Here is a 14,144-nt window from a genome sequence, read left to right on the forward strand (position 1 = left end):
CGCATGTGTCAAGAAACGCAGCCTCAGTTACAAAGCACTACCAGCTGCTCATTCTCCAAAATAAAACTTTATTTTTAGCCTAAGCACTTACTCAGGATCTGTGTGAGTATTGCAATTAAGCTCTCACGCCCATTGAAAGCTCTGTCAAACCTGCAGCAGATGACAAATAACGCTGCAGGCTCCAGCACAGGGGACAGTCCGTACAATCACCACCTGTTCAGAAACAACGAGAGCAACTCTGCCAAGGGGCAGAAGCACCAAGTTTAAAGTTGGGTTTTAAGCAGATGGAGGGAGAAACTCTTATAGCAAACAACAATTGCCAAAACTCAGTTTCCAGCAAGCCCAGGGAGGTTGTAGTATCTCCCTCTCTGGAGACATTCTAAACCCACCTGGACACGTTTTCATGTGTCACTGCTCCAGGTGGCCCTGCCTTTGCAGGGCGTTGGACTGGATGATCTCCAGAGGTCCCTTCCAACCCAAACTATTTTGTGATTGACAATGTACAACCAACTGGGGAGCTGGAACTCGATCTTTAAAGTCCCTCCCAATTCAAGCTATTCTACGATTCCAACTGCGTTCCACAACCATCACTGTCTCCATGGCAGAGTGGAAGGTTTGACACTACCTGAGCTGCCACAGTGATCCTACACAGCACCAGCCTTGGCACATGCTGCTCCATCCCTGAACCAATGCACATGAGATCCTGGCAGAGAAGCAACACAATTACAAACAAGGAGCTTTCCAGCAAGCCAGTGAACTGAATTAACTGAGAGTGGGGCTCACAAGAGCAGAGGCAGCTTAGGGGAAGGCTGGACAGCAGGGCTGGGTGTAAGATGTGGGATCAGGCTGGAGGAGTGGCCATGAGCTGTGAGACCCACATGCTGAGCCCTGGCATGCCCTGGTCTGCAAGAAAAGGCAGCTCCTACAGTACCTCACTCTGCACCACACAATTCCAGTCTTGAACCCAGGTCAATGCTACAACAAGAAATAGGGCAGAATGGTTTGGGTAAACAGAGAGTGCTCAAATTTCTCTCCCTCACAGAAACCTGTCTTCTTTGCAGCTGGGGAGGTGACACACCACTCCTGTGCCTGCCTAGTCAGGACTACCAGTACTCTGCCACTACGCACTTGCTCGTGCTGCAGGAGAATTTTAGTTGTTGCTAGGCTGCACAAAGCAGTCTCTTATTTTTATCACATGTCTGTTTATTCTTGTAGAAAAAGATACTGCAAACAGCAATCCAAGGCATCCTCAAAATGCTTGTTACACTCTTTGCTTGGCTTCATTTTCTCACCAGACAGTCCAAAGCCTCTTGGCCATCAGCATACACACCTCTGCACCCAAACAGACCTTTCCTTGCTCCTCCAGAGGTACAATGTGGAAGCAGGAATAGAGACTCAAAATCCACATTACAAACAATTTTCCACTTATTCCAAATAAATTCAAGGTAATTTTGAAAAGGATATCAACATTAATTTCAAAGCTGTTTCCAAATGGCTTAATACAGCTGGACAGCTAATTTGTAACAGCCAACAGGCTAAACCATTTCCACTTCATCAGGAAACATCTCCCTGTGAGTTAGCACTTATTTTTGCACCCCTGACATTTACCAATAGAGTATTTTAAAGCTGCCATTTCCCTCCTTGGCATTTAATGTTAAGACTTTCATTGACAGGCAATGCAGCCTGGGTCAGTGCAGACATGAGACATGACAAGATCAGTTGTAGTGCCTGGTGAGGCTGAGAGCTGAAGCAGCCCTGCTGCTCCTGGATGTGGGTCCCACAGCAGGAGCAAACCACCACAGCCAGCCCCTGTCCTGCCAGGAGCAGAGCAGATCAGCTTTCCTGGCAGGCCAAGTGTCACCCATACTCAGCATCCTCCAGGACAACCACTCCCTCTGTGCTCCTGGTGCTGCTGTGCCACAGCCTGAAATCTTCATCCAGAGCTGGAATAACTCCACATTCCCATACAAGTTTCCAGGTTCCATCATAATAATAGCAACATAGAGCTATTTATCCCACAGAAAGGAACCTTCTTATTTGCTAGACTTAGTATTTGTCCCTTCCTGACACTGAGTGAACCTCCTGTGCCTAAGCAAGCTTTCCAAATTGAATCTTTTACAGCTGCACATAAAGGTTTGAAAAGCCTATCTTCTGGAGTGACTGTCTGACTCCAGAGGACACCCTAAGCTCCATTTCAATCTCCATTTTAATGTTTTTCTGCCACTCATACATCACTTAAGCATCAGCACACAGCTAGAGACAAAACACCAACCTCATGCTGACAGGCACCTTGCCGTTCAATAGGAGGGCCTGGCACTTGAGTGGACAGTTTTGCTGCAGCAGTATTCACCTGGCATTAGATATTAGCACATTTCTTGCTCCACCAGTAGCTGGAGGCCACTACCCTTGTGCTGTCACTGGCACAGTGCTAGCTAGATACATGTTTTCACTTGTCTGGCAGCAGCACCTGCAGCCCCTGAGTACACGACCTTGCTGGGCACTATCGTGCCTGCTGGTGTCAAGGCCTCCCAAGATCTCCACCAAGGACACGCAGAGCCAGGGCAAAGCCACGTGTGAGGCCACTGTTTCAATAAGCAACTCTCTTTGTGTGCGGTCCACAAGCTGCCCCATTCAGCAGCACAGCCCAGTCTTCCCCTCTTGCTGCTTTACACCCTCAGCATCTATCCCCAGAGCAGCACTCGACTTGAAATGACTCTTAATAACCCAAACAGGAGCTAAAAGGGAACTACAGAAGAGTAAAATCAGCAGGAATATCAGCTGAAGTTGGGCATTTCTAATTGACTCAAATTAACTTCACATCATCTGTACCTTCTGGTGCTCTGGCTGGGCCCCAGCTTGTTACTTAGGGGTATTCTAAGAAGGATTTGTTGGTGGAGCTATTTCCCCCCCCTACAACTAGCTCTCTTTTAACAGCAGTACTGAGCCACAAGGATTTCAATACAAAATCCTGCAAGAAGACATCAGGCAAAAATAAGCATTAAAAAAATAACTGAGAATTATTTTTTTCTTTTAGAGAAGCTAAGGCATCAATATCCCATATCTATGAAAGCTGAGGAAAAAAAAAAAAAACCCTGAAACGCAAGAGAAGCTCAGAAGAAAATGAATGTTCCTAATAGTGCACAGCAGCTCAAGCCTCCCTCGTGAGCATCCTCTCAGCAGGTTGCTGTGAGGGGCTCTGACTGTTCCCCAACCTACTGCTCACCTGGAACCTAACTGCACTGCTGAGGAAGGCCAAGCTCACCTTTACAATGGTGACTCCTGTTGGCCACGCTCTCTCCCTGCTAACACCAATCATTAGCGGTGCTTTTCCCTGCTGTGATTGGGGCAGCATTAATTACCCCCCAAACCGCTGTCACTAATTGGTCTCTGTGCCCTTATTAAACCAAAACTGGGTGACAAAATGTTTGCACTCCTCCTGGACACTGAGCAAACAGTCTCAAGCACACTCTCAGTGAGCAGATGCTTTCTGCCATGAATAAACACATGTTTTGACTTCACATCAGCTCTTCAGAGCTGGCAAGATGCAACAACAGAAAGTCAGTCACAGACACGCAGGATGACTGCATCTGCAGAGCAGATCCTGCTGCTTCACACATCATCAACAAATTCAGGTGCTGGAAATTTAATGGCCAAAACACAGATGAGCAGATGCAGGGCAGACTGTTTCCCACAACAAGGTCTAAAGGCATTTGGGAAAGTTACAGCTGAACTAGAGAGAATGCCCACAAAGTCATCAGCATTCTGCTTTAATACCAGTGCATTACTGACATGTCAGGAGTCAGCCTGGCAGACTGCAAGCTGTGTTGAGGCTGTAGCAAAATATGATGTTAGAAATGAATGTAAAGTCATAGAATTAATACTTTTCCTGTAAGATTCTGAGATGCATACTAGCAAGGTACCTGCAAGAAACACTGGTACGAGTGAGCAGCCTAGGAGAAGGCTCCTGCACCCACAGCAGTGAGAAGACGTCATGCCACACAAGCAAATGAAGCTGAGACTGCAGAGAGGAAACTCATGAGCAGCAACCTGGAGCTATGCCACTGTGGGGTTTTAAAATCTAGCAGTTAATAAGGTCTTTGCTCTGTAACTAAATAGCTCCTGTAAAGAGCTTATTAAGGGCTTATTGATACACAAGATGTCCCCTTCCATCAGGCCATCCTGCAAGGCTGCAGAAGAGCCCCAGCTTCACAGGATGGATGGACCAAGTGGCCATCAAAATGACCTGGTCTTGCCCTGACACACATACACTCCTGCTAATGCTTGTCTCACTGGAGTGTTCTGCAAAGCCCACACCCACACTTACTTACAGACTGAGTTACTGCTAATCAGAAATTCAATGGCATCTGAAGGAGCAGCAGCAGCACACTAAAATAAAGAGGGTTGTCACCATTTTCAGACAGATGCCAAAAGGCCCCTTTTAACATTCACACGCATTTCTGTGCGGTTACCCATTCACTAATGCAAAGAGACTTCAGCACCCAGGTCCCACAGCTATCCTGTGGGCCAAAAGTACAAAAGCCCCCATGAATTAGCTCTATATGAAATGCCTATTTTAATTATAGAAGCCATGTTCCTCCACTAAGCAGCTCCTGCACTGTACAAGTTACATGCCACCTCTTTCCCACGACACTTGCATGGCACAGTGCTTACACCCCAGCAGCAAAAGGTGTACTCCATCCTCTGACCCCAGCTAGGGCCACAGCAGGTGTTGGACCTTGGGTAATTCCCGGTATCACCAACTTGGCTGTAAGTGCTGCCATGGCAGGCAGTTGCCATGGCTTCTCCTGGCCCCCAGGACAGCAGGGGTGTGCTGTGGGTGTCGTGGTGTGTTAGTGGAAGCAGGACAACCACCCCTCACTATCCTTGCAGTGTGGGAGTACCAGACACACGGAGCCCCCAGGCTGAACAGCCAGCACGGAGATGGTCATAGGAGTGCCACTAACTTACACCAACCACGGCTGCTGGCCAGGAGATTCCGGTTTACCTGTAATCATGTTTACTCCGGGAAGGAGAATCCCCCTCAGCATCTCCCAGGGATGCTCTTATCTTCCTCTCCCAGTTCTGCAGGAGTAAACAGCCCCTCAGACTTTCAGGCCCGGGAGATCCGTATCCAGTATCCAGCCCCCTTCCTCCGGATGAGCCTGCTGAGGTCTCACTTTGTCCCTGACCCGCAGGGCTGGTGCTCCCCAAACCTGACACCACCGGAGATGAATCCTGCCTCCTGCCACTACGGGATTCCCATCCCACAGTGTCCCAGACTGTTCCCGCCTGCTGCAGACACTGCAGGGGCAGCCACGGCCACAGAAATGGCACACCCGTTTTCCCAGCCGGGCCAGCGGCTCCCGGGGAAGACCAGCGAGGGACACGAGCGGCTGGGGCTGCGCTGCTCCGAGCACCGGGCTGTGCCCTGCACCGCCCCGGCACAAACCCAGCCTGGGACAGCCGGGAAAGCCCCGCTGCCTGCGAGGGGCCAGGGCAGCGCCGCCCGGCCCCGGGACCTCCGGCAGAGCCGCCCCCCGCCCGGCCCGGCCCGGCCCGGCCCACCTGCAGCCGCTGGAGGTAGGAGGCCGGCGCGTAGCCCGTCTCGCCAGAGCCGGCGCGGGTGACGAGCCACCAGTGCTGGTTGCTGCGCTCCAGCAGCAGGAAGGTCTCTCCGGCAGCGAAAGGCAGCGAGTTGGGCTCGGCCGAGCGGAAGCTGTACAGGGCCCGGTACATGGCGGCGGCACCGGCACCAGCAGCACCGGCACCTCCGCCCGCCCGGACCGGACCGGGCCCGCCCCCGCCAGCCCCGCCCACACGTCGCCGCCGCGCCCCGCCCCCCCGCGCGGTACCGCCCCCTGGCGGCGCGGCGGCGCCACTCCCCCGGCCCCGCCCCGCCCCGTGCCGCCCGCTGCGCCGGCAGGGGGCGCCAACGGCTCGCGCAGCGTCCCTGAGGCGGCAGCGACCCCGGCACCGACCCCGACACCTGCACCGGGGACTGACCCCTGCACCGACCCCGGCACCGACCCCGGCACCGACCCCGACACCGACCCCGGCACCGACCCCAGCATCTGCACCGGGGACTGACCCCGGCACCGACCCCGGCACCGACCCCAGCATCTGCACCGGGGACTGACCCCGGCACCGACCCCGGCACCGACCCCAGCATCTGCACCGGGGACTGACCCCGGCACCGACCCCGGCACCGACCCCCGCACCTGCACCGGGGACTGACCCCGGCACCGACCCCGGCATCTGCACCGGGGACTGACCCCCAGAACTGACCCACGGGACTAAGGCACGGGACTGGCCCCCGGAACCGGAGCACTGCCGCCGGGACTGACCCACGGGACTGACCCTTGGCACCGACCCCCGAGGGGCCGTTGGCAGGATCCATTAAGCACGGGCGCTTCCCCGGCACCGGCCCGTCTGTGTCCCTCCTCAATCACAGCTGCCTGGGTTACTGCCGGCTCCTGGGGTCGCTGCTCCCGCCTACCGCCCATCGCCCACCGGCGCCTGGCCCCTCCGTCCCCACCGTGGCCCAGCTGGCCACAGGCACATGGCTTCCCCACTAAATCCGCCCGTCCCGGCGAGTGCCCCCGAGCAGCCCCTCCTCTGGAATGCCATATTGCAGCACCCGGTACCACTGAGCCCCCGAAGTCCTTGTGTGCCCGCCAGCCCCACCCTGGGTGCCACGAGGGCTTCCCCCAGCGAGCTCCCCGGGGCCGGTCCCGTTCCCCACCACTGCCCCAGCATGGATCGGGACACGACCAGGGCTGGCTTTGACCCGCAGCGGACACAGTGACCTGGCACGTGGCCATGGCACAGCCCGTCAGGCCTGGAGTTCTCCATGAAGACACAGCAGCCCCCAGCCCCATTCATCTCCTTTCCCCATTCCAGGAGAACAACCCTTTGGGACACTACCCCAGGTAGCCCAAGACCCCTGCAAGCTGCCCCACCTCCCCAAGATATCAGCAGCTTCCCTTGATCCTTGCTGCCCAGGGATCTGAGCTCTTCTCACTGTCCCAGGGAAGAGGGTGGCAGCCCTGCAGGGCATGGTCCCCCCTCCCTCTTCCCCAGACAGGGCTTTCTCCATCGTGCCCTAGGAACAAGACAAATTTTCCACCTGACAAAGCCAGCACAGACAGCCTAGGAGCAGGGTGGGTGGGGACCTGGTTACAGCACCCCAGTGGGACTAGAATATACTCCTGCAACCAAGCCCACCACAAAGATATCCCTCACCCACGCTGCCCAACCCTGCCATCCTGCTGGGATGCAGGGATGCAGAGATGGAACAGTCCACAGATCCTTGCTCACAGTTACAAGGGGTTTAACTCATCCAGGAACCGTTCCCAACCCAATCCAAACAGTGGTAATACAATAAAAACCAGGCTTGCAGTGGCCACAATCCCCTGCCTGCTCCCAGCACAGCCCACCCAGGCCCTCACTTTTCCCAGCACTGGCAGTGAGATAATTCATTCTGATCCTGGTTACGCAGGGATGGAGGATGGAGTGGGAGTGAGCGGTTGCCTAGACTCCCCCACTGCGGCGGGTACCGGGAATCACTGCACTGAGCTGAAGTTGGGCACGCTCAGGCTGAAAAAACAGCGGGGTGCTTTAACTGAGAACTGTGAGATGTAATTGGGGCTGAATCCTTCAGGAGCCCTTCAGGCCTGGACTTCCTGCCTGGTCATAGTCCCTTCCAGATGCCCAGCAGGGAACAGCACGATGGTGGGCAAGGGCTGGGCAGCCGGGGATCACCACTGCAGGAGAGAAAACGTTCCCATTTGCGGAGCCATCTGCATCCCACGGGAACAGGATTCTCTGCTTGCCCGTCCCCTGCCCAGTTTGGCTGCAGTGTTCAACCTGCCGCTGTGTCCCCACTCCAGGTGAGCCCTGGCCATTGCCTGGCACAAGCCCAGCTGTTTGTGCTGGAATAACGGTGCTTTGTTTCCACGAAGTTGGCAGCACAGGCTGTGCTGGCAGGCAGAGATAGCTGAGGGGGATGCAGGCACCCACCAACCACCTCCCACGTGCACAGCAGCAGCAGCTCCCCAGTCTCTTCCTGTGCTCAGCACAGCATCCCAGCTCTCCCAGACAGTGACTGGGAAGGATTTCCTCTGTAAAGACCCCCTTCTTCTGCATCTGGGTAGAATGCAGAGCCCAGGACAAATTCCTGCTGCTGAGGAATCAGCTCTGAATTGCAAGTGCCAGGTGATTTATATTGGACAGGGAGGGGCAACGAGCAAGGATCCTGCTGCGTCACTTGCAGGTGACTTTTAAAGCTGAACTTGAGACCTCAGGAAAATAATACTTGCATCCTTTGCCCTCAGAGCCTTGGGGGACTTGGATCACTGTAAGCCGTGAAGGGCTCAGTGCATGCGTGGCAGCCCCCACACTCCTGTTTTCCTCCAGAGCTGTGGAGGGGAAGTGTTGCACAACAGCATTCATATGATTGGAACACAAACTTGCCAGCTCCACATACACTTATATAATTCTGCACTGTCTGCTTGTCAACACGTTGCAAAACAGCAGTGGGATCAATCGCTCCACTTTTAGGTATACAAATATTATTGCACTCCCACCAGCCCTCTCTGGGTGAAAAGTCATAGGGATGTGAGGTGTTGTGAGGACCCCAGGCCCAAAGTCCCAGGGACAGTGTTTTCAGTGTGTCCTTCAGGGACTGGGGTTGTCCAAGGCCAGGATGGCCAGGCATGTCCTTATTTCCCAGTGTCCTGATAGCCCTACCTCCTGGAAAACCTCACTAAAAGGCTGTAGATAGGACCGTCCAATTGCAGACATCACTATCACTTCCAGAAGATCTCACCTTTCCAACCACATTGACTCCCTTACGGGAAAAGCCCCCAAACCTGTGCTGCCTGCCAGCAAGCTGGGAAGGGTCCTCTGCTGGGCAAGAGCAAGCCCTGCTCCTGCCTCTTGCAAGGAACACAGTGATCCGTGCTGAGCTCGAAAACACCCGCGAGGCGCTGCTCTTTTGACGGCCGCTTCCCCATAGCGCACAACATGTGGAGAAGCCGAAGCTGCCGGGGCAGTGGGTGGCTCTGGGACCGCTCTGTTCCGCCTGCCTGCCGGGCCGAGGTGCCCGCAGGCCTCCTTGCGCAACGAGTCCTGCACAAAGCCGGGGCTGGCTGGGGCCCAGACCCCTCCTGTGGCCGGAGGAAGGAGCAGCCAGTGCCTGCCAACAGCTGCACTTCCTAGAAACGAAGAAGACAGAAGGTCGGGAGAGTTGAGGGATGGTGGAGGGGGGGCCGGGGTATGCTGCGGGAAGGATTGAGGCGCTGCAGGTTACAAGACAAGCAGCATACATCCTAGCATGCTCTGTAGCTTCTCTTCAGAAAAACAACCTCTTTGGCTTCACACAACAGCTCCCTGTTCTTTGTTAAACTCTGCTCACATCCAGACCTGATGAGCCCCTTGCCAACCCACGTACTCTGTGGGCCGGCACTGCTCCTTCCCAGCCCTCCCTGCCGGGACAGCTCTGCAGGCTCCAACGCTGTGCTGTGGAAACAAGTGGCTCAGGACAATGCCACTTTCTCTGCCACCAACCCAATAGCCAGGCAGAATGCATTTGGAAGGTGAGGGAAGTGGGGCACAGGGGTAAGGTGCTTGGCAGCAAGAACACCACTCCCTGGGCTCCCCAGGCTGTCCTTCCGGCTGCAGGGCTGCTGGGTGAAGGACACTCCTGGCGTCACATCTGTCTCCAAGCAGGCCAATGCTGCCTTGCCCAGCACCACCCTGCTCATGTCCTTTTCTCGTTGCATGTGGGAAGAGCTGCAAAACATGGGGTTGCCTGGAGTTTAGCAGTGGATCCTGCCTCTGTGGGCTGTAGGAGCTCCTCTGCTTCTCTTTCAAAGAGAAATTGAGAAGACTCCATGGGGTCAATGCAGCCAGTCACAGCTCAGCTGGTGGGGACACTGCTGTGGTGCAAACCCAAGAAAGAGAAGACAGAGCCCGTCACCTCATCTGGAGCTGGCAGCCCAGCATGGCAGGCAGCAGCTTCCACCATGTGAGGCTGTTTCCAAGGGTTACCCTTTGCTGCCCATATGGTTTGTGGGGCAGGGAGGGAAAGGGACCTGCTTACATCCTTTCCATGAAGAGGAGCCCTGGGCTGGTGGGTGGTGCAGCGGGCCCTGGTGAGCAGGTGAGGAGTGCTGGGATGGGGACCCCACTAATGGAACACGGTGCTCAGCCTGGTGGGGGCTGTCCCCAGGGTTTGCTCTGCTTTCATTCAGGTGTCTGAATTACAAGCTTCGAACAAAGGCCAGGCAACAGAGAGCTGGAGGAGGCCCCTTAGCCAACCCTCATTTCCATACCATTGAAGGAAGGTGGCTTTGCTCCCAGACAGGGACAAAAGCCATTCAGCCCCCATTGCCCTGCCCTACATGGCTCCAAGGCTTGGGCACCATTGGAGATGGCCACAGTGCAGTGCAGGACCCTCACCCTGTTCCAAGGATGGATCCATGCACAGGATGGACAGACAGTGGCCTCCAGTCCCACTACAGCATCACCAGTTCTGTTAGTCTCCAGTTAAACAAACTTAAGCCCACCACCATTAGAAACAGGGAAGGCACAGCTGCTGGGCCACACACAGCACCCGCTGCCTCCAGCAGTGAGTGCCCCAGAGGCATCAGGGCGCAGGGTCCCTCTGCCCCTGTGTGCTGAGAACCACCCACCGTGTCCCCAGTGGCTCGGGTTTGAGCCCTTTGCAGACCCAGAGTCACAGAGTCAACCATTCTTCCCTGGGCAGGGAGCACAGCAACTTTGGGCTGCTGCCCTGTGAGATGTCACTGCTTGGCAACAAGGAAATACTTTGTTCTCGCTCCATAAAAGGCATTTGTGTGTCCCTCCCCACTGGCACAGACCCAGCTCAGGGGAAGAAGTCCAGCAGCTACTCAAGAGGCAGCAGCACAGGATGGGGGCAGTGCAGGGACAAAGGTGCCCTGTCCTCCAGCAAGGCCAGGGGCTGGCCCCTGCCTCTTCTTGCTTCTGCCCTGCCCAACCCCAGTGCCAGGGAGGCTACCTACCAAAAGATCCTGGCAAGCCCACAGAGCACCACTCACCCCCCACCTCAGTCCCCAGTGCCCTGCCAGCAAAGCAGAGTTCAATTCACTGGAGAAACCGGTGCCAGCTGCAGGAATGTGTTTCATCTTTAGCCAGCTGATGCATGGCATTTCCCATCAGCCACCCCAGTTTTGGGCTAGAAGTGACCTATTTATGTAAGGTAAGCTCTCCACAAGCCTGGGGCTGGTGCAGCATCCTCCAGGGGCAGCCATAGGAAAGCAGGAGCAGGTGCCTAGGGGTCTGGACCACATGCTGTCTCTCACCCAGCCTCTGAGAAGTCACCAGTGCAGGGTCAGGCCCAGCACACTGCAGCAACCCTGGTCAATGGTCCTGCTAGGGCAGGGCTGCCAGGAAAAGGTGGGTCTTCTCCAAGCATCAGGAAGCAGACAGGGAGGAGACCAGACACAGGGGAGCCTTGAGGAACAGGGACGTGAGCTCAGCATTGTCCTCCACAGAGCAGAGGCTGCAGAAACTACAGAATGGGGGCTCCCTGCCAGGGCACAGGCTGTTCCAGCTCCTGTCCCCCATCCCAGCAGCAGGGCTGCTCTGTGGAGGTGCCTCTCCCACACTGCAGAGCTCCCCAGGACACATGAGGGAACCAGTGTAGCTGTCCCTTCCCAGTGCTCTTGCTGGCACAATCAGCACAGAGGGAAGCTCACAGGCCAGGGAGGACCAGAGCTGTGGGGAGCCATGCTCAGAGCATGAACAAAAGCCCTCAAGTCTATTCCTGAGCGCAACTGCTGCTCTCCCATTATTCCACCATTCTGTCTTTTGCCATGGTCCAACAGGCAGGTGACCAAAACCAGCCTCCCCAACCCCTACTCATCCTATTTCTGTCCTCCAAGAAGCCCAGGCACAGGGCTGGAGAGCCATTTACAGGGATTTACATGCAGCCATTCCCCCCGCAGCATGTTGGCAGTTACACAATTGCCTTTCCACAAATAAGGAATTGCTTGGAGGGATGTGTGCAGAACAGCATGGAAGGAAAAAGAAACCTGCTTTTGAAGTTTGCAAGATAGTATCCGATTTAGAGGCACTTGCACAGGGGTTGCCCCTTTTTTAACCTTCAAGGATGTGGTGCAAGGAAGGGATTTTTCCTCCTGATGGTTTGCTGTTACCTAACTCAAAGTAACAAACTAAAAAGGTCTTCTCTGTTCTTGCTCCCTCCCTCCCAGCTGCTGCAACCCAGGAAGCTCCCAACCACCTTGTTGCTTTGGAGCCCTGGCACAGCATCTCTTAATCCTCAGTCAATATTGGCAAAAGGATTTTAGCAGTGCTGGCCTGAGCCCACAGGGGCAGGTCCCTTCACCTTTCTGCAGCAACACCAATTGCAGCTGAGGGTTTGCTATTATTCTGTATGGACCCCCTAGTACTCCAAGTCTGCTGAAACCAGGTCTAGCTGAGCTTACCCCGCTGGCAGTGTGCCTGCAGCTCCCTGCCTGCACCCAGGGCCACGTCTGCAGGCTTGTTCTGCAGCTTGCATCAGAGCAAATGCGATTGTTCTCATCGGATTTTATGAATTCCCTCCAGAGCTCCTACGTAACACAAGTACATTAGGGGACTTTATCCCTGCTAATTTCAGATGACAAAGTCAAACCATGTTTCAGATGAATCTGCACAGGGAGGCTTATTCATAAGTAGCAGCAATGATAGGGGACTACAGTGCCTGCCAAGAGACTCGTCATGAGCTCATTAGCAGAGGACATCACATCCTAAACTGGAGAACTGAAAACGAAACATCACCTTGCAGCCATGGCCCCTCTCTTTGTGCTAGGTGCATCTTGGGAACAACAGGCAAGAGGCATTTTGCAGTTGAGATGCCGAGAATAAATAGCCCCATCTTCCCCTTGCCCAAGGGTTTTTGCAGCCAGTGCCAGGAGTGGTTCACAGGGCCCTGTCAGCTGCACTCACCACTGGAGTCTCATCCAGAAGCAACATACGTCCTGTTCATGCTGGACAAGCCCATCTCAAGGAGACAACAGCCCATGTACTGGCATAAAATACTGAGGTGACTGCAAGACCTAAAAATATCTGTTTAAAGCCAACATCAGTCAGTGCCTGAACACTGTGGAACAACACAAACCCAACAAAAACCAAACAATAAAAGCCCACCCACAAACTCATGTACAAGGAAAGGTTAAAAACATCCTTAAAAAAGTACAAAGGAGCACAGGTGAGCCATCAGACAGACTTTGATCAAGGAGAACTTGATAGCAACTGCTGGGGAATATGAAACTGAAGCTACAGGGCTACAGCCAACTGATAGGGATGACCTTCCACAAGCAGATCTGCAGCCTTCTTGTCACATCCCACCTCTTCTCTCCTAAGCAAGCCTGCAAAGTATGGGCCAGGGAGATGATTCACCTGACTCTTCTGCACAAACTGACTACTTCATTCTGGTTATCTGTAACAAGAACTTCCCCATTCTTACCTCAGCACTTCCACACCCATTTTTCTCTTGCACTATCATGATGATGTGCAAACCTCTCAAGGGGAGAAGTTCTGTATCTAAAAATGGTTAGATAAATGCTCCTTGTAACAGAACCGTTGGCTTAGTTACTCTGTTACTTCAGTTGCTCACTACCCTCTCACATTCTGATGCTTCTTTCCTGTCAGTTTGTTCCAAGTAAGATTTTAAGCTGCTTAAGGTTCTCCTCAGGCCTGGCAGCTCTGCCCTGGGTGCTGCTGTTGCAGCTATTCCTGTTTAAGTTTTACACGTTATGCCTCAGCTTAGGTTCAATAACATCTATAGCTCTCTAGAAAGAGGTTACGCAGCCTCTTTCTAGATACATAAGACCAGGGAACAAGAAATAGACTGTCGATTTCAAGAGCAAGTTCTCACTGATCAGTCCTCCTTCTGGCTGGAAGGGACCTCTGGAGGCCTCTCAGAATCTGTCTTTACCCCATCTATGCAGGCTCTTTTGTCCCAGCCCCTCCTCAAAGGGCAGGTGCTGGGCCCTGCCAGCTCAGTGGCTCTGCTGGGCTGGCCCATCACTCTTGACAGCAGGCCCAGGACAGATGTGCTATCCCACAGGTGGTCTCATGAGGCAGGTAAACCTTGC

At 54.3% G+C, this 14,144-nt stretch overlaps 1 protein-coding gene across 1 annotated transcript in view; it reads right to left on the minus strand.

Moving 5' to 3' along the window:
- Positions 1 to 5,796, minus strand: part of NCKIPSD (NCK interacting protein with SH3 domain) — a 51,543-nt gene extending 45,747 nt beyond the window's left edge. Inside the window, exon 1 of the mRNA XM_053953617.1 lies at positions 5,566 to 5,796. Within this exon, the coding sequence (XP_053809592.1) occupies positions 5,566 to 5,736 (171 nt within the window). The 5' untranslated portion in view covers positions 5,737 to 5,796. The remainder of the gene's footprint in view (positions 1 to 5,565) is intronic.
- Positions 5,797 to 14,144: the final 8,348 nt, after the last annotated feature.

The sequence above is a fragment of the Vidua chalybeata genome, chromosome 12 (assembly GCF_026979565.1).
Source record: "Vidua chalybeata isolate OUT-0048 chromosome 12, bVidCha1 merged haplotype, whole genome shotgun sequence".
Classification (NCBI taxonomy): Eukaryota; Metazoa; Chordata; class Aves; order Passeriformes; family Viduidae; genus Vidua; species Vidua chalybeata.